This window comes from Mesoplodon densirostris, chromosome 11, assembly GCF_025265405.1.
Source record: "Mesoplodon densirostris isolate mMesDen1 chromosome 11, mMesDen1 primary haplotype, whole genome shotgun sequence".
Classification (NCBI taxonomy): Eukaryota; Metazoa; Chordata; class Mammalia; order Artiodactyla; family Ziphiidae; genus Mesoplodon; species Mesoplodon densirostris.
Genome location: NC_082671.1, coordinates 102,878,078 through 102,901,134, shown reverse-complemented (window position 1 = coordinate 102,901,134; position 23,057 = coordinate 102,878,078). Strand labels below are relative to the sequence as shown.

General features: G+C 43.6%; 1 protein-coding gene across 1 annotated transcript; it reads right to left on the bottom strand.

The window, feature by feature from the left end:
* Positions 1-11,020: 11,020 nt before the first annotated feature.
* On the bottom strand, positions 11,021-13,133 carry PHLDA1 (pleckstrin homology like domain family A member 1). Its single transcript, XM_060113164.1, has 2 exons — positions 11,974-13,133; positions 11,021-11,531 (listed from the first exon to the last, which is right to left on the bottom strand). The coding sequence occupies exon 1, from the start codon at positions 13,116-13,118 to the stop codon at positions 12,000-12,002; it is 1,119 nt and encodes a 372-aa protein (XP_059969147.1). The 5' UTR covers positions 13,119-13,133; the 3' UTR covers positions 11,021-11,531; positions 11,974-11,999.
* Between the last annotated feature and the right edge of the window lie 9,924 nt (positions 13,134-23,057).

Here is a 23,057-nt window from a genome sequence, read left to right as displayed (position 1 = left end):
GAAAGGTTTCATGAATTCTATTGTTTTTTTTGGCCAGGTTATCAACAAAGTCCCTAGATATATAAAAAAAGAAATAATACTGTCATGATTGAATTTCAGCAGGAATAATCTTATTTATTTTACCTATTTATAATTAAAATATTTTTTGTTTAGTTTGAATCTATATATTAAAGTTGCATTTGGGGGTTTTGTGACAAGGGTTTCATAACTACTTGAACTCTTACAGTAAGAATGTTTTAATATAGGCTGTAGTCACTTTAGATGAAAAATTACCTCAGCATCTGTTTTTCTTCAGTATTACTTAAGCTGTTAGTTTATTTAGTTGCAAAGACTTTTTGTGGGGGGGTCTGCCTAGTGGCAGGTATTTTGCCTTGTGGATATTTATGGTCTGTAACTGTATTTATACATATATATATACATATAAAATTTGATACTGTAGCTGTAAACTATTAAAAAGTACCACCATTAAATAAATAAATAAATAAATAAATAAATAAATAAATAAATAAATAAATAAATAAATAAGAGGGTACCCTGATTATGATACCAACATCATCATGAATTTGTTTAGGGGCACCAAGAACCAGCTAATCCCACAAAAGCTGCTCTGAGTACCTCTTTTATGCAGTCATTTGGTTCAACTGGATATTGTTTTTAAAGCCATGTTGAAATCAACGTGTTTTCCCAGGCTCTTGGAGTGCCCCGGTCAGGAATGCTGACGATCTGCTGTCAGAGAGAGGCTGTCAGCATCACCCGCTATCAAGCCCTCCCAGTCATCACTTGCATGAAGAACAAGCAGGCAACCCGCTGCCTTGTGACAAATGCTGTGACTCCGGAGCCAAGTGCTATGAATGAAGTCCTGTAAAAGGTCATTTTACGTAAGAGGAGATAATGACGTCACCCGGGGTGCACACGTAATTTTGAATTAAAAACCTGTTTACTGGATTCTGGAGTACATACACTTATGAGGGATCCCTCGCCTTTTTTTCTCCCCTGTCATCTCATTAAAGGTTACAAATTCTGAAATCTTGTCCAAGTTGTCTAGTTTGGGATATTTCGTGTCCTAGGTAGGTCGTAAACTGTTATTTATGATGGAATTCTGGGCTGTGTTAATTACATTCACCTAATTCCCTGGAAGAGCAGCAACAAGTTTTACCACCCGACCTGTCAGCATTTCATGGATACCTGTGGATCTATTACCTTCCATAAACGTTTTTCAGGAAATATTTCTCCTGACACCTACACAGAGAAGCTAGAAAAGCCAGTGAGCTATTTCCTCAAGTAACCGTATAAACATTCAAGTCATTTCAACTTTTCAGCTCCCGAGATAATTTCAAGACCTGGGGGGTATGTGGAGGTGACTAGTAACACCAGAAACATTCCATGAATATTTTAGGAGCCAGGTGATAAAATAAACTGCAAGCAGTTTTTTAGCCCAGGTTCTAAATAAATGATTTTCAAAAATTTTTTGAAAAAGACTATATTCTAACAACTGTATTTTAAAATATGCCCATTTCAAAACATTGCTTTCTTTTGTGAATTTTCTTCCTGCTTAAGGTTTCTTTTAACCCACGTGGATTATATTTGGAAAGACTAAGTCACAAAGCACGTTTTAAAACCGTAGAATTGGGCTTCCCTGGTGGCGCAGTGGTTAAGAATCCATCTGCCAATGCAGGGGACACGGGTTCAAGCCCCGGTCCGGGAAGATCCCACATGCCGCGCAGCAACTAAGCCCGTATGCCACCACTACTGAGCCTGCGAGCCACAACTACTGAGCCTGTGCACCACAACTACTGAAGCCCCCGTGCCTAGAGCCCGTGCTCCGCAACAAGAAGCCACCACAGTGAGAAGCCCGCGCACCACAATGAAGAGCAGCCCCCGCTCGCCGCAACTAGAGAAAGCCCGCGCGCAGCAAAGAAGACCCAACACAGCCAAAAATAAATAAATACAATAATTTATTTAAAAAGTATAACAGTAGAATTAAACAGCTTATTTTCAATATCTATAAACCCCTTAAGACAGTTTATATAATTTAAGTAAAAATTTATATTTTGGGGGGGGAAGAGATGTGATGTCTGAATACTTCGAGTGATTATCTTCTAGAATAACATCTTGAATTTACATAAACTATCTTCCAAGCCTTACACAGTAGTGCCACAGTGGAAAGAGCATTAATTAAGGATCAAGGGAGCCGGATTTGGGTTCTAATCCTGTCTTTGAGTTTAATTGGCTGTGTGACCAGGGGCAGGTCACTGGCCCTCTTAGCTTCATTTTTTTTCCTCTGCAGAAAGGGGAGAGATGAAAGAGACTTTATCAAAACTCCTAAAATTCTGTTTTCAGCTCTGATCTCAACTTACCATTTATACAGGTAGAGAAGAGGTATTATTGCTCACCACTGTATAGAAAGCAAATACAAACCAGGGTCCACAAGCTGTCAAGACAGCCATGCAGCTCAGTCTTGTGGTAGCTATGTGGCACTTTTTACAGGCATCAGGGATTTTAACTAGAACCCTAGGCAATAATTACAATTATTCTATAGTGAGTCAGTGCATTGTGGCAGGGACAAGATTCACTCTCACGCCTGCAAACACAACTCACACTGTTGTCTACCTTAAGGATCTCCTTTGCTGTAAGAAACTAAGACTAAGTCACTGAATCGTCTCCCACAGAGACCAGTCATTCCCTTCAGTGGTGGTGTCGAAACACGGCAACAGGAAATTACAAAGGGGATCTGGCACCACCACAGACCACTGCTTTGTAATAGTGGTTTAGGCAGGGTGGGCTTAACCCTCAAAGCAGGATGCTCAAAGCTCTGAGGAAGCCAGCTCTGCTCAGTGCAGTTTCAAATCCTTCAGATGTCAAGTTCCACAACAAAAAAACTGACCATCCCACCTTCACGGGCCATGAACGTTACTAGCAAGAAAAGTGTATATGTATGTACAAATACACACACACACACACACACACACATATATACATACATAGATGTACATACCCACAAATGTATATATACTGGGAATTCCTTGGAAGGATCATTAAAAACAGGTATGTGTTTAAAAACTGGAACCAAGCTTTGTAAAAATGAACATCTCTCCAGCAGCTAAAAACTAGAAAGAGAATATGCTGAAAACTATTACAAGTTTGGCCTCTTTGACTGTGATGACTCACAAAGCCGGTCTGCTCTTTTGAGGTGATGAGTCAGCCCTGACCCAGTAAGCCACACCACTCGGGAGAATGTGTGACACCAAAGTTCAAAATACTTGCAAAATAACTGAACTGTCAGCTTCAAAAGGAGCTGAACTGGATGAACTATCAGCTTCAGAAGAAAAGCCAAAGGAGGACAGTGACTTCATTAAACCCTTGAAACCCCTCCAGAGTCATTTCCTGTTGCTTTCTGTACAGTAGTTGAATACTCCTTTATCAGTTACCTCAGAAGCACAGGCTGTCAGGTCTCAAAGGACTACGGAGTATGTTTGCCCACTCTGCTAGAAATGAATTTGGCAGGGTTTGAGAGTATGCAAATAACCACGTCGACTATTTTTTCAAGTTTTCATTTCTGGCATCCAACTAACCATCCAATACTTCAGGTGAATGCCCGGGGCAGGGAGCAAGTCACTCCCACACGGACGCTATCTCAGAGCAGTCAGTTGTGACTCTGCATTAAGGGGTGACAAAGCGGTCCTTTCTGTCCTCAGGTCCTAACAATCCCTTCAAAATAAAACAACCTGTCTGAAGAACAACCTTCAGACCAAGGAGACCTGCCTACATCTATAGCCCACCCTAGAGCATCTAAATCTTCAAAGCCCTCTTGCCCCACCCTGTGCCATCTTTGATAACCTGACTCACTTTGTAGGCAGGTAAGGCCAGGGGTCAAGAGCACCCATGCCATGGCATTTATTGCCTTTCTATGTGGTGAAGGTTTCCAACAAGGTCTTTGAGAAAGAAACAAAGCAAGGAAGAACACCTTGCTAAATAGATTCATGTGGCCAGTGAGTTCATTACTCAGGTTTTTCTGTGTCAATAATTCTAGACAGTTATAATGTTGTGATCATAGGATTCCTTCCACTTAAATACAAATATAAATTTGGCTCAAGTTCTACAAAAAACTAGGGATTACTGGATGCTATTTTTCTAGTTGTGATAACATCCTATTTCTTAAATCCAAATTATTTGGATTGGAATACACATATGTGTTTTATACACACATACGATATCTATATCTATATCTAGATATGTAAGTATAATAAATATATAGATATAGTATCTAATCCCTCTTAAAATGGTATCCGGATAATAATATTTTCATTTACATAATGCTTCACTGTGAGTAAGGTGGTTAAATGGTGGCTCTAGGACTTGAACTCATGTAGATTTCACTGCCACTTCACTGTATGTCCATAAGAGCTCCCCAAGGGCAAGGCTGTTATTCTCACTTACAGATGAATAGACTAGGCTCAGAGATTAATGTCAAAAGACTAAACAAAGTCAGAACTAGAATTCAAGTCCATGTTCTTCTCAATATGATGTATGCATGAAGATATTTATTGCAGGAGTGTTGAAAACAGCATGAAAACAGAAACTCACTAGATGACAATAGGCAAATGACTGAAATAATACATCGACTCAATGGGATATTATGCTGTCATTAAAATTACCACTTTAAATAATAATGAGGGTGATAGCTACCATGTATTGAATGCTTACTTTGTGACAGGAACAGTGACAGCTCATTATGCGAACTACCTAATTTTGGGTTCACAACTCCATGAGACAGGTACAATCATTGTCTTCATTTTACTCATGAAAACTGAGGCTAAAGTAAATTAAATCACTTGCCCAAGGGAATTCAGCTAATAAAATCAAGACTTTTTGACTTTAAAGCAGGGTTTCTCAACCTTGGCACTACTAACATTTTGGGTTGCATAATCCTTTGTTATGGAGGACTGTCCTGTGCATTGCTGGATATTTGACAGCATCCCTGACCTCTACCACCAGTTATGAAAAACAGTAATGTCTCCAAACATGGTCAAAGTCTCCTGGGGGAGGAAATCGCTCCAGGTTGAGAGCAACTACTCTAAAGCATAAGGTTAATCATTATGCTGTAGACCCCCTTACAACACCACCAGCCTTCCTACAGAAGCATGCTGGTGGAAATACACACACACACACACACACACACACACACACACACACAGAGTCATAGACAAGATCCCCTGAGAAACAGGTTCTTGACACTCTGACGTTTGACTGCAGGAGGTTTTGGGGCTGTTCTTGAGAACCTCACCCGTGAAGGAGCGAGGGAAGGAGGACTGGGCGGAGGGAGAGTTGAACTACAAGGCCACCTCCTTGTTGAGACAGGCCTCGGCCACTGCTCCAGGGAGCACTGGAGCTGGGATGGCCCTTTACAGTTGTCCGACTGGAGACAACGGGGCCTGGTCTGTACCCACTCCCCACAGACCAATCGCACCCAAGGAGGGGGTACGTCCTAGGGCAAGGCAGCTCTCCCTGAGACAAGGCTGAGGACAATTCCAGGGAAAGGGCTAACTGACATCATGACAGCCACCAACAGTCTCATATGTGGGGACCGAGTACCCTCCCCTCTCTGTCCTCAGGTGGCAATCTGGGTGGAGCACCACAGCATCCCCTCCAGACGCATATATGAGTATTCTGATTGTTTCATTGTAACTCACTTAAAATACATAAGCATGTGAACGGAGACTGGAAAGTGATAAGCAAATGAAAATAGTAGTACTATAAATAATGCCTTTTTTGTCTTTTTTCAAAGTTGAAAACAAGAATGTTGCCATCATACTGTTCTTACAATTTAAAAGAAGTGCTGAGGTATCAGAAAATACAATTCATAGCTTTAAAACACCATATATTATATATTCACATGGTTATAATGATCTCCAAACCTGCTTATGTGCCCTAAAATGCAGGAAGCTTCCTTTCATAGCCACACCAGGCACTGTTCTAAGCACTTTTACTAACTTATTAAATCTTCTCAATAACCAGAAGGTGGGAACCTTTATCAACGCCATTTTACAGAGAAGGAAATTGAGTTTCCAAGAAGTTAAGTAACTCAAGCTCTACACGGCCTGTAAGTGGTAGAACTGGGACTTGAACCCATGTACTCATAAATCCCGACTCTTACCAACCCTGCTTTACCACCTGCTTCACACATTTATTTCACATTGTACCCCTGAAATTCCCTCACAACGGCAGTAATTTGCCTTCTCAGATTTCATTTCTTCTTTAAAAACAAAACCAAACAGGGGAGGCATCAAGACGGCGGAAGAGTAGGACATGAAGCTCACCCCCTCCCACAAATACACAAAAAATACATCTACACGTGGAAATATCCACACAGAACACCTGCTGAACGCTGGCAGAAGACCTCAGACTTCCGAAAGGGCAAGAAAACCTCCACATAACCAAGTAGGACAAATGAAAAAAGAAAACAAAACCAAACCAAAAGCGTAAAGTAACAAAGCTCTCAATGTAAGGCTATGCTAAGAGATAAAAAATGCCTTCAAATTTCCTATTTTAAAGTCTTTGAAGATTTAAACACTTTTAGATGCCAATGGAGATTGTAAGTAAAGATATGCCATATTCCTTTAAAGAATCGAGTCTCGGGATTTACCCGGTGGTGCAGCGGGTGAGACTCTGTGCTCGTGCTCCCAACGCAGGGGGCCCGGGTTCAGTCCCTTGACAGGGGAACTAGATCCCGCATGAATGCAGCAACTAAGAGTCTGCATGCCGCAACTAAAGGTCCCGCGTGCCGCAACTAAGATGTGGCGCATCATAAATAAATAAATAAATAAATAAATAAATATTTTTAAAAAAGAAAAAAGAATAGAGTCTCTCTTCTGCTCTCAACACAAAACAGGAAGCTTTACAGATACCGGCTTGAAAGATGATTCTCCTAGAGTCAAGTCTTCACCCTCTCAAGGGACCTAGGACTCAAATCTCTCTGGAACTCAAGAAGGAATTGCCTCCAAGCTAATTCACTAGGGACCATTTCTTGTCCTCTGGGCACTATGGAAAAATTCAACTCAAATTCATTAGCATTCAAAAAGCAATAATTATTTCACCAAATAACCTGAGTGAAATTCTATACCCTATATTCAAAATGACCAGGTAATTTTTAAAATAAATTTCCAACCTCAGAAGATCGTCTTTTTCTTCCCAGAGTGGTCATGGCCTTTACAATGGCCAAGCCCTTTAGAACATTGCTCCCACAGGTACATGCAGCGCACGTGACTGGTGAACAAGGCCTTCAAAAGGTCCACAGGTCAGTCATCTTGACAGATACTTTATTTGAAATGGAATGCATTTTGAAAATACGAAAAATAAATCACATCTCTCCAAAATCATTTAAGAGACATATTTACACAAATGACGACCACTTCATTAAGTTCACAAATGTGATAGTTTGTAAAGCATTTGGTACATGGTGATGCTTGCTTTTCAAAGCTCGTATTTGCATATTCTGAAATTTTAAGCAGAAGGTTGACAGGGGAATGTAACAGACAATTGTCTTATCTTTCTTCTCAAAATAAATACAATGGTCTGGAAGGACCACCTGTTGTTAAAATCTGCTTCCCCACCACCCAGCTGATCACCAGCAGGCCAGCTTCAGAACAGGTAGTTTTTACGCAGCTGCATCTAATGGTCCAGGGCCCTTCTGCTTCCTTCATTGGACAATAATGCCCTTTCTAGGAAACCCTGTTGGATCCTTTACTCCATTTGACAGATGGAGTCCTGCCAACAAAGTCACAGATCACTCTGTCATCCAATCTTATGTAAATCTGGATTGGCTGTTCGGCACCGCAGATCAAAATTCACCCTTTAAACTGTGTCAAGAATTTAGAAGATAGTTCTTAAAAACCCATCCAACCCAATTCCACAATTAATACATCTTAGGTTGTTTTAGGTAAATAGGTGTATTTCTCTTGAAAGAATCACTGATGGATTCATCGAGCTCTATAATTCCCAAATTTAAATTTTATTCTACTGAGGGCATTTTACTGGTAAAGCAAAAACGAATTAGTTTGACATTTACAAAAAAAAGAGGAAAAGGAATGTTCACAGGCCCATCGTCATCCTACAAAGCTCTATTTTCTATGAGATTGCTCCAGTTTCATTCAAGTCTTAGATCCCTCTCGTAAACCTGCCACTGAACGTGACACTGTAAACACTTGGAGCCAAGCTAAAACCAAGTCACTCTCCCTGGGGACAGAAAACAAGTGATGTGTTTGAACCCACACACTGGCAACAACTCATATAGTGTCAGACTTAAATGAAGAGTCTTTAAGAGAAATAGTGTTTGGAATATGAGAGCAATACAGCGTTAAAACGGGCCTCTCAGCTTAAGCCAGACTTCCTAACGGTGCTAACGTGTTAAGAGGAGCTCTATTAAGCAACAACTGGGCTTCGTTCTTTTTTTTAACCTCCATTGAAAAAAATACGTGAAATGAAGTTATAAAGTTGGTTTGATTTCTACATGATGAGAGAATCCCCCTTCCTGTATGAGGGGAACGTTCACTTTGAAAGGGCCCTTTATAGCCATTCGCCCTCTGACCTCAGCACTCCCCGTAGGGCATACGCAGATCCATGTGGATCTCCACTAAGAAAGTATGTCCAAGGAGTTCCGTCATGATGCATAGCCGGTCCCAGTGGTAGCTGTCCTCAGGGAATCGCATGAAGCAAGTAGAGAAGGAAGCACTGTGTGAGGCCAGAGAAATCGCCCTCCTGGGTGCTGGGGAGTTAGACATTTTTTCCTTCTTTCATTTGTCCCAACAGATAGTCATTGAACTCACTGTGTAAGAGGCTTGGTGCCAACACAAGTTCAAAGACAAAAAGTTCAGTTTCCAGATGGGACATTCCTTTTAATTTTCCAACTTTTTACATTTTATGTTTATTTAAGGGGTGGGTTTTCTACTGGACCTGTCCTCTCCTTCTTCCTTTTCTTGGGTTGAAAGAAGAATCACCTTTCTCCATGAAGGTGATTTGTCAGGCCTCAGAATACCCTAGGTGGTTTGTATCATTTTCTCACAGGTAAAATAGACCCACCAACACATTAAATGATGTGCATTTGTTTTTTGTGTTGCTGAGTATTGTGAAGTATGCTCGTTTTTTGTTGTTGTTGTGTTGGAAAAATTATTAAGCCACAATAAGTGTTAAATAAAGAAAAAATCCCATCCTCCTCCTCTCCTTTCTAATTTCTGAGGTTTCACAGTTAAATGCTAAGAGGGGTTCAGACTAGAGAGTCACTAAGAGGGTCAACTCAATGTAAATATCACAGCAGAGCAAGGACTAAGGGCTGTGGAAAGATAATACAAGGAACCACGATTCTGGTGGCCACATTACAAACCAGAGCCATTGTGAGAAAGAAAAAAATTCTAGCAGCCACGAGGGAGCCTGGGCATACTTTTTTTTGACAACACTACCTAGCCGGTATGCAAGCTAACAACATACAAGTGCCTTTAAAAGCCTACAAGAATCTTAATTTTAAAAGTATTTGGTATGGATTTTAATTTTTTTATAGCATGAGAATTTGAAAGAAAAATCCTTCCATCTGGAAAAAATAGCTGTGGTTTAATTGGGGTTACATGATCTGCATGTATTAAAATGACAGTACAATGAGGCATTATTAAAAAGCACAGCAGTGGTTCCAAAGAAATCAAACCGAACTTGACTTAAGAACTCTTGAGATCTGCTCTGAGATGCCCATCATATATATTTTTTCACAACTGCAACTTAGCCTCTGCAAGTGGGAGTTCACTTAAGTTCTGCTTGCCATTTGGTTGACGTTTATTTCCCCCACCACTTCTTGGATTTGAGTTATGATCTCAAATTTCAGTCATTTAAATATTGCACTGAGAAGTAATTTGACCTTGAAACTCCTTTTCAGATGGAGGGAGAATAAAGATATCTCTAGCATGAAATTCTATTTTCATTTCTTGACTACAGAACTTAGCAGTGGTCCAATACTGACCATTCCAATTTGGAAGCTGGGAAAATACTGATCAAGACTTTGCAGAAAAGATGATGGTAAACAGAGACCCGTTAGTAAAGCTAGGCAGATAGGAAGTGATTTTCAGCCGCAAGAGGATTTGGTAGCATCTATGGGCTCTTTTTAAACTTAAGTAGCATCTGCCCTTGTGGATTTTGACCATCCTTTTGATTTAACACAGAAGAGGGTTTGTTCTACCTTTAAAAGCACATGCTCTTCCCCCACCTCCCCCTCCCCGGCCCCAACAACCCCCCAGACTCCTGAACAAGTCGCTGCTAAAACAAGACTGGGGGTGTTTTCTTACTGCAAATCCAGTGTTTATCCAGTCCTTCCTTTTTCAATTTCTGAGTTTAGCTAACCTAACAACAAAACATATAACCCTTGGATTTCTCACAGAGCAATAAAAAGCAAAACAGCTGGTGTCTCTGATCAACATTATTCTCAGAATGAAAACAAAAAGCTATGACTCCTAGTCCCTTGAAATATTTACAAACTGTATTTTAAACTATGAGATTCTAGAATATGCTTCTAGAACAAAGTAAAAGGGCCAGAAAATGTGGTTCACATCAAGTGTGCAAAGCTCCTGGAGAAGGGTAATATCTATTGTGGTTAAGAGCACAAATGTTCTCTCAAACAAGTGGAATAATTCTTTTCCCCCACTATGTTTTTTGAAATGAAACACCTACTGCATTCATACTGAGAAATCATAGAAAACTCCTTATTAAACCCTTCACACATAGATAATCTAAGAAAGCCTTTTCCTACAGCAGACCCAGCCCTCCTTGTATATTCAGGATATGATCATCTTGCCATCAGCTGGGTTATGTTTGAAATATTCTGAATCAGCTATCATTACTACTGATTTCCTTTTAGAAAAAGCAATTCGATTTTTATAATTACACAATTCTGAACATTTAGCTTCTTTAAACTTCCATTCTACACAAAATATGTGTCGAAGGAAAAAGAAACTCAAAAGAAAAGAAGAAGAAAGAAAACTCCACATAGTATCACAGAGTTTAATTTCAACCACCTGGTATAACATTTAAGTGTCAGACCTTCTGAAAAAGAATTCTTGATGTGTTCCCTTCACCACCCTTTTACTTTCTTCTTTCCCAAGATTAGAACTTACTAGGGAATAGGTTTTTGAAAATAAAGTTTCTTTTTTGGAAAATGGCCTACATTCAGAAATGTCTCAGAACAAGCATTTAAAAAAAAACTAATAAATAATCATAAATCAAAATACATTAAAATAACATTACAGTACATCATCGCTCCTAAAAGGTCCACCATACTGGAAGATCCTCTCAAAGGTTCATAAATAAAGTCTCTAGACTCGAAATCATTTCCTGCATTGTGATGAAGACTATGCAGAATAACTAAGAGGAATCGCCAAGTTATCGGTCGTATTCTGTCCAAACTACTTGGTCTGGTGCGGGCGGGGCGACTGTTTTGTTTTCGATCCAAGTGAAGACAATAGAAAGGTGCTCGTCCCACTTCCTCAAGTCCTCACAACCTGGAAAGAAATGACACGGATTGAAGTGGCTCGGACTCCTACAAGACCCAGTTCTCTTCGGGCCTGTCCCGTGGACAAAGCGAGCTCAGAAGGACACCGGGGTCGCTCCCTCGAGTCCCCAGACACACTCAAGTGGCGCTGGTGACAAGGAGAGAAGCTGCGGCGTCGCTGGGGAGCGCACCAGTGAACACGCGTGGGTCAGCGTGGGCGGGCGGGCGGGCGATCAGGAGAACTTTCTGCGCCGCCCGAACCCCGCACCCTCCCCTCTCTGCCCCGCCTCTCCCGGCTCCAGCTTGTTCCCTTCTTTCCGCCTCCCAGAAACCTGCATTAATTTCTCATTTTTCCACCCAAGATCCGAACGGGGGAAAAGGCTTCCTACCGCTACCACCCCCAGCCCCACTCCTCGGAACCTCCCTCGGGAGCCGAGCTGCCGGGACCTTACCTCGTCTGGCCCGGGTGCTGCCCTCTTCAGGCAGAGTTGGAGGTGCTACGGAGAAGCCGGTGGCCGTGCGGCTGCGAGAGCGGTAGTGGGTGCGGGTGCGGATGTGGGTGCGAACGCAAGTGCGGATGCGGATACGGATGGAGCGGCTGCGGCTGCGGCTGCGGCTGGGGCTGCGGCTGCGGCTGCGGCTGCGGCGGGGCTTGGGGGTGGGACTGGGGCTGAAGCTGCGGCTGCGGCGGCTGCTGCTGGACCAGGTGCTGCTGCTTCTGCCGCGTGGACTTGACCGCCAGAATGGCCTGACGATTCTTGTACTGCACCATCTGCAGCGTGATCTCCGCGTTCCAGCCCTGGTCCTGCGGGCACCGAAAGTCGATTTCCTTGCCCTCGGCCATCACCACAGTGAAGTACATATACTTGCCTTTGCGCTCCACGCAGTCCACGGTCTTCATGTTGGAAAAGTGCAATTCCTTCAGCTTGACGGGCGGCTCGAGGCTGCCCACAGCGGGGCCTCCGGGTTGGGATGGCTCGACCGGCCCCTGCCCGGGCTGCTGCTGCTGGTGTTGCAGCTGTTTGGGCGGGATGAGCAGCAGCCCCTCCTCAGTGAGGATACAGCACTTTTTCTTCCAGAGCTGCAGCAACCCGTCGCTGCGCTTCTCCAACACACCCTCCTTCAGCGCCTTGCAGCCGCTGCTCTCCAACATCCTCCCGGCATAGGGGGGGCCGCCGCTCGGCTCGGCCTCTCCTCTTCCAGCCGCCCGGGCCGGGGCGGGCAGCAGCAGCCGCGCGCCGTCCTCGCCCCAACGGCTCCCGCGGCCGCCCGCCCGGAGCGCGCAGAAGAGGCTAACGCGCAGGAAGCAGAGCGGCGGCGGCGGCGGCGGCGGCGGCGGCGGTTCCTCGGGGTCCGGGCAGCAGGGCAGCCGCGTCCTGATGCGCCACAAGGTCCGGGAGCTGCGAGCCGCCGGGCCTCTGCCGTCCTCTTGCGAGCGCTCACTGAAGGGCTCTGGCCGGGCCCCCTCGCGGCGCTTTTGAATGGGCCATCCCCCCCACCCCCGAGTGACACCCAGCGGAAAAGGCGGCTCCTGGCGCCCGCGCCGCGGGGGAAAGCCCAGCTCCGAAAGGCACTCCGCCGCCGGCGCACGCCTCATTAACTTGGGGCCTTTCCAAAGCCGGCCGCGTCCACGCCCCCCGCGTCCCTTGCTCCGCCTCTCGCCGCCCACTCGCTTCCGCGCTCCTTCCCCGGGACGGCTGCAGGGACCCGAGCCCCGGAAACTCCTCTCCTCCGCCGGGGGCCACAGCCGAGGGCGCCCGAGATGGCCAGCGAAGGATGCCGAGGCGCAGAGGGCGCCGAGAGGCCATCCCCAGCCGTCCCGCCTCTCCTCCCGGTGGGGCTCTCTGCTAACAGCCTCAGAAAATGAGGATGGGGCTGCGAGGACGGGTACAGCTACCACAGTGCCTGGTACGCCAAGCTGACCCTCTGCCATCGGGAACCCAGCCCTGGGGATTGGCGCTGCCTGGGCGAGCAAGGAGCCTGGGGGTGAGGCTCGCGAGCCGCGGAGTCCCGTGGAAGCGTGCCTCCCCCGGACACTACGTAAACATCTTAGTGCACAAAGGCCGAGAGGACACGGTGCCTTTACACTCACATTCGCTTACGGTCACTAACTAGCTCTTGTTGGAGCCGAAGGGGCGACTGTTAAAGCAACAGCGCTCCCGTCTGTTCCCGTTTGGAAGGGGACCACTTCGGATGGCATCTCGCCTTCCTTTTCTCGAGCCAGGAGCGCGGGCACTGCCAATCTTTACCCGTGACACAAGCGCTCTAGCTTCCTTCTTGACCCACCCGTACAGCCCACAATATCTCACAACAGTAATTCAACGCTAACGACAAATTCAGGTAATGCCCGGTCCCAACACTTTAAGCCTTCCAAACGGCAGGCTAGCCTCCGCGGGTCCCTCTCTTTGCAAACGCCTAACGGGTCAGATCTCTTGTAATCTCATTTATCTGTAACCTGGGGAAAGTAATGCGGTACTCGCCCCTAGCTCCCTCCTACTCCATTTAAACAATGTCTATAGAAATTCTGGGAAACAAGGCAGAATAAAGAGCCTAAGCTGAGACCAAATCTCTTGGGGGAAATGTATTAACAGAGAACCCCAACTATGTACCGACCCTGAAAATACGAAGAATTACACAAAGAAGAAGTAAATCAGTGGTGGATAAGTCAGAGTTGGTCAAGGTAAGAGGAAAGGCTGCTACTTGAACTCAAGAAGGACGAAGGGAGAGCTTAGCTCATCTAGTTGCATCAGGCTGGAACAAAGAATTCAAAGGCGGAGAAGGGAGAGAGGTGCTTGGAGAGCAGAGAGAGATTCAAAGTCTTTGTGCGTCACGCTTAAGAAATTCCAGGTTTATCCCAAGGTAATCGAGAACGGAGGATAACTTTTAAACACGGGAGGGTCCTGAATCTTAATCTAAGGAACAACGTTTCAGCAAATGGGACAATTCCAGCACAATCCTGAGACCCACTCAATTGCACTTCGTGGGCTCTCACGGCCTTCACGTTGTTGATGGATTAGTCTTTTAAGGAGAAAGGCAAAGTCACGTAAAGATTTCTTTACATGATTACATTTTTAAAAGGTTACATTTTTTAAAAATTCTGTATACCAATGAACGACAAACACTGCACCTAACATCTCAGTCTCTCCCCTGCCTTTGCAGGACAAGTGAGCATTCCAGAGAATTTCCACGTGACCAGCTGTTCATCTTTTTAACAGAATGCCATTCTTCAGCTCATTTAGAAAGGATACTTCCTTTAAATGTGTAATTCAGAGTCTCTGAGGGCAGGTGTAGTTGGGAAAGACATTTCATATGGAAAATTGATACTATACAAACGGAACTGGGTAAAACATTAAGATGTATTCTGGAAGCCCGAGCCATTTTCTTGAGAAATACATTTGGTGTTCCTATCCTTCTGCAGTTTATCAGGATGCAACAAATGCCTTCTATCTAAGCTACTTCACAATGTCTGAACAACCAGCAGCACGATTTTCAAAAGCACTTGTTATAATTAGAGACTTGAAAACTCAAGAATTTCCAGTTGGGTATTTCACGACTTACTGACTTTGTGAACAGCTCAGAAGTAAGTATAGTTTGCCTTCTCCAACCATAGTGCAACTGATTATTGGAAATCTCAGTAGTATAATATAGGAATCTTGTAAATAGGTGACAACTTTGCTCTTAATTTCACCAGTCACCACCAATTCACAAAAATGGCCATATTACCATTTTTAAGACAAATTCGCTTTCCTTCCACCTCCCTGGTCATTGTCTGTCTCCTCTACAGGTTCCTCCTCTTTCCAATCTTTTGGGTGCCCCAAAGCTCGGCGCTTGGTTCTTTTATCTACACTCACTCCCTTGATCTCATCCAGTCTTATTATTTTCAGTAAGATCTATATGCCTGACTCCCAAATTTATATCCAGCTGCTTGTTGCCAAAGAATAAAACAAAGACTACCAAAGTTAAAAAATAACACTCCCAGGCAAGGGAACACATACTGGTGAAGACATGCACTGAGTAGTTCGCTAGAGGGAAAAGTCTGAGGGGATTTTCGATCACAGAAAGCATGGTTCATAGAGCTTCTGCAAATAAAAAATAGCATGCCGGCTAGGATGGAGTCCATAGGCTTATATATGACTGGTTAAAGCAAATTCCTGGGTAGAACTGGTTCAGTAAGGGTCTGAAGTCAAAGTTCATGTTTTAAAGAGCCTTAGCTGGTTAGAATGGCTGTAATGAAAGATACCCTTCAGTTTTTATATATTCCAGGCCACTGTTACTGTGAATTGAATTTTTTCCCTTTCTCTACAGTACTATTTGGGTGTCTAACAGAGAACTAGAATATATGCACTCCCAAACTTATCTCCTCACCCTGACCTGTTCTACTTACCTGCAGTCCCCCTCTCAGTTGATGGCAATTCTATCTGTACAGTTGCTCAGGCCAAAACCCTTGCAGCAGTACTGCCCTTAGAACAAGACAATAGGAGCCCTGTGCTTTCAAGAGCCAGTACCACATGCCTATCTGGAACTCATACTTGTTCTAGACTACACTCCATGTACTCACTCCAAATACCCTGCCTAAATGACCTCGGCTATTTCAGAGTATTACATGACCACTGTGTGCACTGGTGTGTAAGGTAGGTGGACAGATTGTGAACATGCAGGCTAGGAATGTCCACACAAACGTGCAGGAGGCCCCTTGCCATACAATTCAGAGGCAGGGATGGGAAGACAAGGAAAGTGGCATACAGGCAGATCAGCTTCTTCTCAAGGAAGGGAGTTTTAAGGATCTGAATTTCAAACCTGGACCTCCAGGTACTTGGGAAGGTGTGTTTGGCAGGATAGTAGTGTGGGACATATCTTCACTGAACAGAACTTTAAAATATTTAATCACTGGCGTCTCCATTGCACTCCTACCCCAGGACAGCACATGTTTAGGAGCACGCCTGCCGTGCAAAAATCCTTTACTCGCTTTCCAGTACCCAATCCACAAATTGAGTCAAGAGATCCCATCGGTTATGCCTTCGAACCACATCTGTATTCGGTCCATTTCTCTCCACTTCGTCACCATCCTGATCATCTCTCCCCCAAAATACTGCCATGGCCTCCCCGATTCTACCCTTGTTATCTTATCACCTATATTATCATCTATTTAAGACATCCCAATCACTTTCTTCAAGTCTCTGCTCAAATGTCATCTCAATGAGGGCTTTCCTAATCGCTCTAAAACTGCAACCACCCAATTTCCCTTATTTTTTCCCATAGCATGCATTACCTCCTAACATAACTGAGTCATTTATAATGCCTATTGCTTATTTCTGTTCCCATTCCTAGAGAATGTCAGTTCTTCCAAGAGGTCAAAGATCATTGTTTTGATGTGTCCCAATCACCTAATACATTTCTTGGCATACAGAAGCAGCTCAACGTATGTAGAAATTTTAAGTTGACTCAAAAGCCCTTATCTGTCATAAAAAGAAAATGTCTTCAAATGCTTGACAGATTTTTCATAATGCATCCTACTTTTTAGTTTTCAAATTGTAACAAGAATTTATGAAAAGACTTCTAAAACTTGCCGTACCAATACATGTATTTGGTACTAGTTTTTTTAAAATAAGTTTATCTATTTATTTTTGGCTGCGTTGGGTCCCTGTGGCCGCGGTGCGCAGGCCTCCCACTGAGGTGGCTTCTCCTGTTGCGAGCGTGGGCTCTAGGGGCACGGGTTTCAGCAGCCGTCGCACTAGGGGCTCAGTAGTTGTAGCTCGCAGGCTCCGGACGCGCAGGCTCAGCGGCCGTGGCTCACGGGCCCAGCTGCTCCGCGGCACGTGGGATCTTCCCGGACCAGAGCTCAAACCTGCGTCCCCTGCACTGGCAGGCCGATTCCCAACCACTGCGCCACCAGGGAAGCCCTGGTGATAGTTTTAAAAAAATGAATTAACAACTATACATGCTAGGCCTCTCTGAACTTTAAATGCTACTATAGTCTATAAATGCTATCTAAAATACGTCCTACAGGGCCTCCCTGGTGGCGCAGTGGTTGAGAGTCCGCCTGCCGATGCAGGGGATACGGGTTCGTGCCCCGGTCTGGGAGGATCCCATATGCCGCAGAGCGGCTGGGCCCGTGAGCCATGGCCGCTGGGCCTGCGCATCCGGAGCCTGTGCTCCGCAACGGGAGAGGCCACAACAGTGAGAGGCCCACATACCGCAAAAAAAAAAAAAAAAAATTAAAATACGTCCTACAAACCTTCCTTTTCCTGAGCAGCATGCAGCTTAATATTGAGGGGTATTTATACATCATCCTATTGCTTGCTAGTAAGAGTAATCAAAAAAAACACCCATAGTAATGGAACTGAATTGATAGAATTTTCTTAGTTGGCAGATACCTGCTTAGAAGTTCATTAATACTGGCTTAAAGACATTTAACATAAGTTATAAAGTTATAGTGTTTACTTCCATTTACAACTTGATTACAAGATTATAAAACTTTTAATCTATACACTTCCTAATTTGCAATATAAAGTAGAAACTCATGAAAAATATCATTATTAAAGATTTGGATAAAGTTCAAATGTCTTTTAAGAAATAGTTAAAAGCCAAGTAATCATGAAAATACAAGTCAGGTCACCTTCATTAGTGCATAAAGGCCTGCGTTCAGACTGCAATTTAGACTTCTTAGCCATTCATGTCTTCATTTTTAAAAATTCTATTCAGTAAAAATTTTATCAAGATTCTTATTTCCAAAATGCTGAGATGAAAAGGTTAACAACTCAACTGAATACAGAACTATTTTTCTTCAGAGATGCGTCCCTCTAGCTGCCTTCCTTTTCACCTCAAGTTGATGAACTGTGCCTCCTAGTGACCAATTTGTATAACACAGCTTAGCGCAATTGAGAATTGTGTTCAAAACAGGGCTATTACAACCCGTTTACAGATCAAACACTGTCAATCAGCCGTCTCTGTCCTTTCTATTGTGCCAACAGCCTAATTTTGGGTTCTCGTTTCTCTCACTCATGCTCTTGTAACAGCCCAGCCACTCGAATCCACACTAACACACTACACTGCCACCACTTCCATTCCTAAATCATGATAGAAAAATGTTGGTCTCCTCCTGTCCGTGTAAGAGAACATCCCAACTCCTTATTCTAGCATGAAAAGCCCTCCACAGGAATGTAAAGCCCTACCTGCCCTTACAATTTAGACTCTCCTTCCACTCAACCCTAAGTGAGCTCGTCACTTATGTACTTTGTGCTGTTTTTGCTTTTCCCAAACCTCAGGAACAATTTGAGCAACAGTGCACTGATACGGACTTCTGGGGCTTCAGGGATGGCAGCAGGGAAGCACCAGGTACTTCCGTGGCGGACCGTGGAAGCACTGGTCAACTGGTCTGCAGGTTTACTCTGAGCACTGCCCTGGCAGACTTGCATCCAAGCCTCTGCCTTCCAGTAACAGCCCATAAACACCTAATGTCCTAAGCCTACTTCTACTCAAACTAGGTAAATGCTCCTGTTGCTTGCAACTCAAATACCTGACGGATAGCCAGTGGGCAAATCTCTCCTTTTAAGGGACTAGAATACATGGGGGAACTCCCTCTTTTGTAGGCTTCTTTTACAACATAGCACACAGTCTGAGAACAGACTTCAGTCTGATCACTGATACCTGCAAAAAAATGAATAAATCAGTAAATAAGCAAAGGCCTTTTTTAGGTGGTAGAGGAGGAAAAGTAAAAGCAGTGAGTATAGAGAATTCCTTCCAAAAATTCAAGGATACAGGAAAACAGGTGGTATGATAAACTTGCTTGGGTGTTGCTGTAAATGGCAAGGCTACTTTAGAAGAGGAACTCAGGTTTCAAAGACCAAGACTGCAGGGTGGAGGGTGCATCACCGATGACAGCTGACAGAGAACCAAGGAGCAAAAGAGATGGAATAAAAGAATTCTGTGGGGTGGCCAGGCCCAGAAAGATGGAGGAACACTTTTTACCAAAGAGAGAACCCAGGAAACCTTTTTATGGCAAGCTTCCACACTGCCACTAAACCTAAGAGGAAAAGCAAGGCCCCAGGTGAGAGGCAACAAAATCGCCACACAACGCATGACTACAAACGATTTAACTATCAGCATCCTTCAACAGATCAGAAACTGGAACATTCAGCAGTTCTTGTTTCTAATGAGATTCTATTTACACTTTTGCTTAAGTCATTGTCTCAACTTCACTTGTGTACGCAGGGGTTCTGGGAAAGATTATCACGTAAGACAAAGCGAAAGATGGCTAAGACTCCAATCAGAACTCATCTTCGGGTTGTATTCCTAAATCACCTTTCTGGAACTGGTTTACTTATTTCTGAAATGCAGCCGTTTGCCTCCTGTTTTCCAGGATATCCTAAATCCTTTACTAAACCTGAAGCTCTTCAGCGTGCATGGCTGATGTGGCTGGGATGCCAGCCTTTGCTCCGCCCAGGGTCTACTATATCAAGCAGCCCCGCGTTTGTGCTGAAAGCGCACATCGTAAGGCCATCTCTAGAGATGGCTGGATGCCAGGAGTCTTTTGCCTCCTTCAGCCCCGCCTGCTGCCTAAAACCTGCTAATGATGGGTAAGAGTGGCAGCAGCCATTTCAGACGATAAAGCAACTTTAAAGGCGGAAGCCATGTGCCAAGGAAAACAAAGCAGAGGATGAAGCTCTCAGAGCAGGTGGGAGCAATGATAGAGGCCAGATCAGCTGACATCAAACACTGACTCCAACAAAGATCAGCTGGGCAGCCCTGTCATTTACCTTTTACCCTTACATGTCGAGAGGGAATAATTACCATTTTCAAACAAGTATTAAGATTAAATAAAACATTATTTCTATTACCTTAAATGGCTGAATACGCATTTGGGTGTTTTTTTAATGCTGATTAAGATTTATAGAGCAAAGTCCCACCTAGTCTGAAATACAAACAGTAGAGCAATGAAGCTTTCTTCTGAACCCCAAACTATGTAATATACCCAACCTTTGAAAAGAAATATGTACTTAATGGTCATCGTATGCTTACCATTTACGGTTCTTTTACTAATCAAGCTTGACATTTTAATGATCAGAGTGAGCTAATTATGTGTACATTTGGTTATCTCAATTGTCCAGATAAATTCAAATGATAAGATTCCAATATAATAAAGTAAAACATTCTTTCTCCATAAACAGGCGTACATAATTTAACCTTTCCTGATGTTTCATTTTGGGAAACTATTGTAGCTTTTATCAATACTATTATAGCCAACTGTATTTTCCAAAGACAAACTGTGGCCACTACAAGATTCCAGTTCCTCTCACCTTCCCCAACTATATCATTCCTCCAGCAAGATGTAGAGTCCTCTCCCATTAAACCCTGGTGGGTTTGACTATAACCAAGAGTACAGAAGTGATGCCTTCCCAGGGTAGGATAAAACTTTGCCTAATTCTTGGAACCCAGCCACCATGCTGTGAAACAGTGTCTCGGTAGAGTTCTAGCCACAACCCAGCTGAAGTCTCATCCAGCACTGACCACCTGTGTATGAAGAGCCTTCAGATGATTCTCGTCCCCATCCTTCAAAGCTGCCCCTAATGAGACTCAGTAGAGCAGAAATGAACTACCCAAGCACAGTCAGCAAAAATAAACCTTGTTGATGCTTTAAGTTTGGGGAGTGGCTTTTTTATGCAATATTAGGTAACTGCAACAATTGGTTCAACTCTCCACATTCTCATAGCCCCTCTGAGTTCACAGAACAATATACACGGTCCAGTTTTGTGGTTTTATTGGTTTTCCTAAAATAAGCAACTCAGTATGCAGAAATGTGACAACTACAAAGGGACTTGGAGCATCTTGGTTGACTTAGGAGATTGAACTAATGAGAATCAGTCACTTGTTACATGGCCCCATACAGTATTATGGCTGGTAAATTGGAAGGAGTCCAGATAAACCCTACTCCATCTATGCACTGGCTGTATAAAAATTTCCTGTATAGCTACCATCTTCCTGGCTCCACACTGGAAATCAGAGAATCCAGCAGTGAACAAGCATTCCTAGAGTCCTCCTTGAACTGGCAAAACCAGTTCAGAACTAAAGAACCCAAAAAAAGTACGTGTTAATTCAATGAAAAAGAGACTGTTGATCTAATAAGGTATGTGCACAAGACCCAGAAGGAAGTGAAAGAAAAGACAGCCAAGCATAACTGAAAACAGTACAAATGTAGGTTAAACAGGGCAGGTTGCAGATGTGCAAGTTGCTCTAAAGGTTCTAGGTCCACTCACCAAGCCAACTCAAACAGCAAAAAGACAACTAGCCTAATCCAGGTCTAAACCCACATCTGACCTGAAGACTGACACTTCTCACTGTCCACCCACAATGTCCAGGGATCCAGGTTAATAAATGTTTGGGATGGAAACGGATGGGCTAATGACGACTTGGAAGTTTTGGAGCATGAGGTATCTAAATACAGTCAAATTTCATTTAGTTTTACCCTAGATGATTTCTGGACTTCACAAAAGGAAATAAATCAGCATTTTTTTAATGAAATCAGATTTTGAAGACTGATTTTAGGTAAGGGGGAGCAATTTTTTTTTTTGTTGTTGTTGTTGTTGTTGCAGTACGCAGGCCTCTCACTGTTGTGGCCTCTCCCGTTGCGGAGCACAGGCTCCGGACGCGCAGGCTCAGCGGCCATGGCTCACGGGTCCAGCCGCTCCGCAGCATGTGGGATCTTCCCGGACCGGGGCACGAACCCGTGTCCCCTGCATCAGCAGGCGGACTCTCAACCACTGTGCCACCAGAAAAGCCCAGGCATCAATTATTCTTTTCTTCTATTTTTCTTATCTCTTTATAAAAAACATCAAAAACCTTCAAAATGGGGGCATAAGTTTATATTTATTATCCAGTTTTAGTCTCAGGGTTCTTTTGTACACCAAGTAGGAACACCTCTTAGCCAGAAGCCATTTTGCCTTTAGAATCAACAACAAAAGCAGAACAAAAAAACCCCAACTAATTCTGAAATTAACTGCCAGAACCTATTATAAAAGGTGATCCCAACCACAAATTCTAGGTTTTCTTATGTTTAGGAAGCATGTTTACTAATTGCTCATTATATATATCAGGTTCTAAGTACTCCCGAACTACTTCAAGAACTAATGTGTTCTCTCATCAGTGCCCACTACCATCTTTCACAAGACATCAAAATAATGAAACTAAAAGAACAAGTGGTAGATTAACTCCGAAGCTTATATTTAACCATTCTACTATCCAATGTATCAACTATTTTATTCCCATATTCATTAAAAACAGATGGTAAGGGTCGTTTATTTAGGGCTGCCAAAGTTTCAGTCTAAAATCGTTTCCACTTTTATTCATGGTTTCTTATTCCTATAGAGCAACCTCACCTACTATTCCCAGCTGGATCAGCTACTACTAACCCCACCTGTTTGAAGGTAGTTACAAATATGTACTGGGGTAAGGCTGGGGAAAAAATCCTATTGTGTTGGATTAACTTTGAAATATTCAGTGTGTACTCAGTTTTCAATGTATTTCTTAAGTCTGTCACCTG

Bases quoted from the DNA above. Each gene is read 5' to 3' on its own strand.
- PHLDA1 (XM_060113164.1), bottom strand. From the start codon at position 13,118: ATGAGGCGTGCGCCGGCGGCGGAGTGCCTTTCGGAGCTGGGCTTTCCC.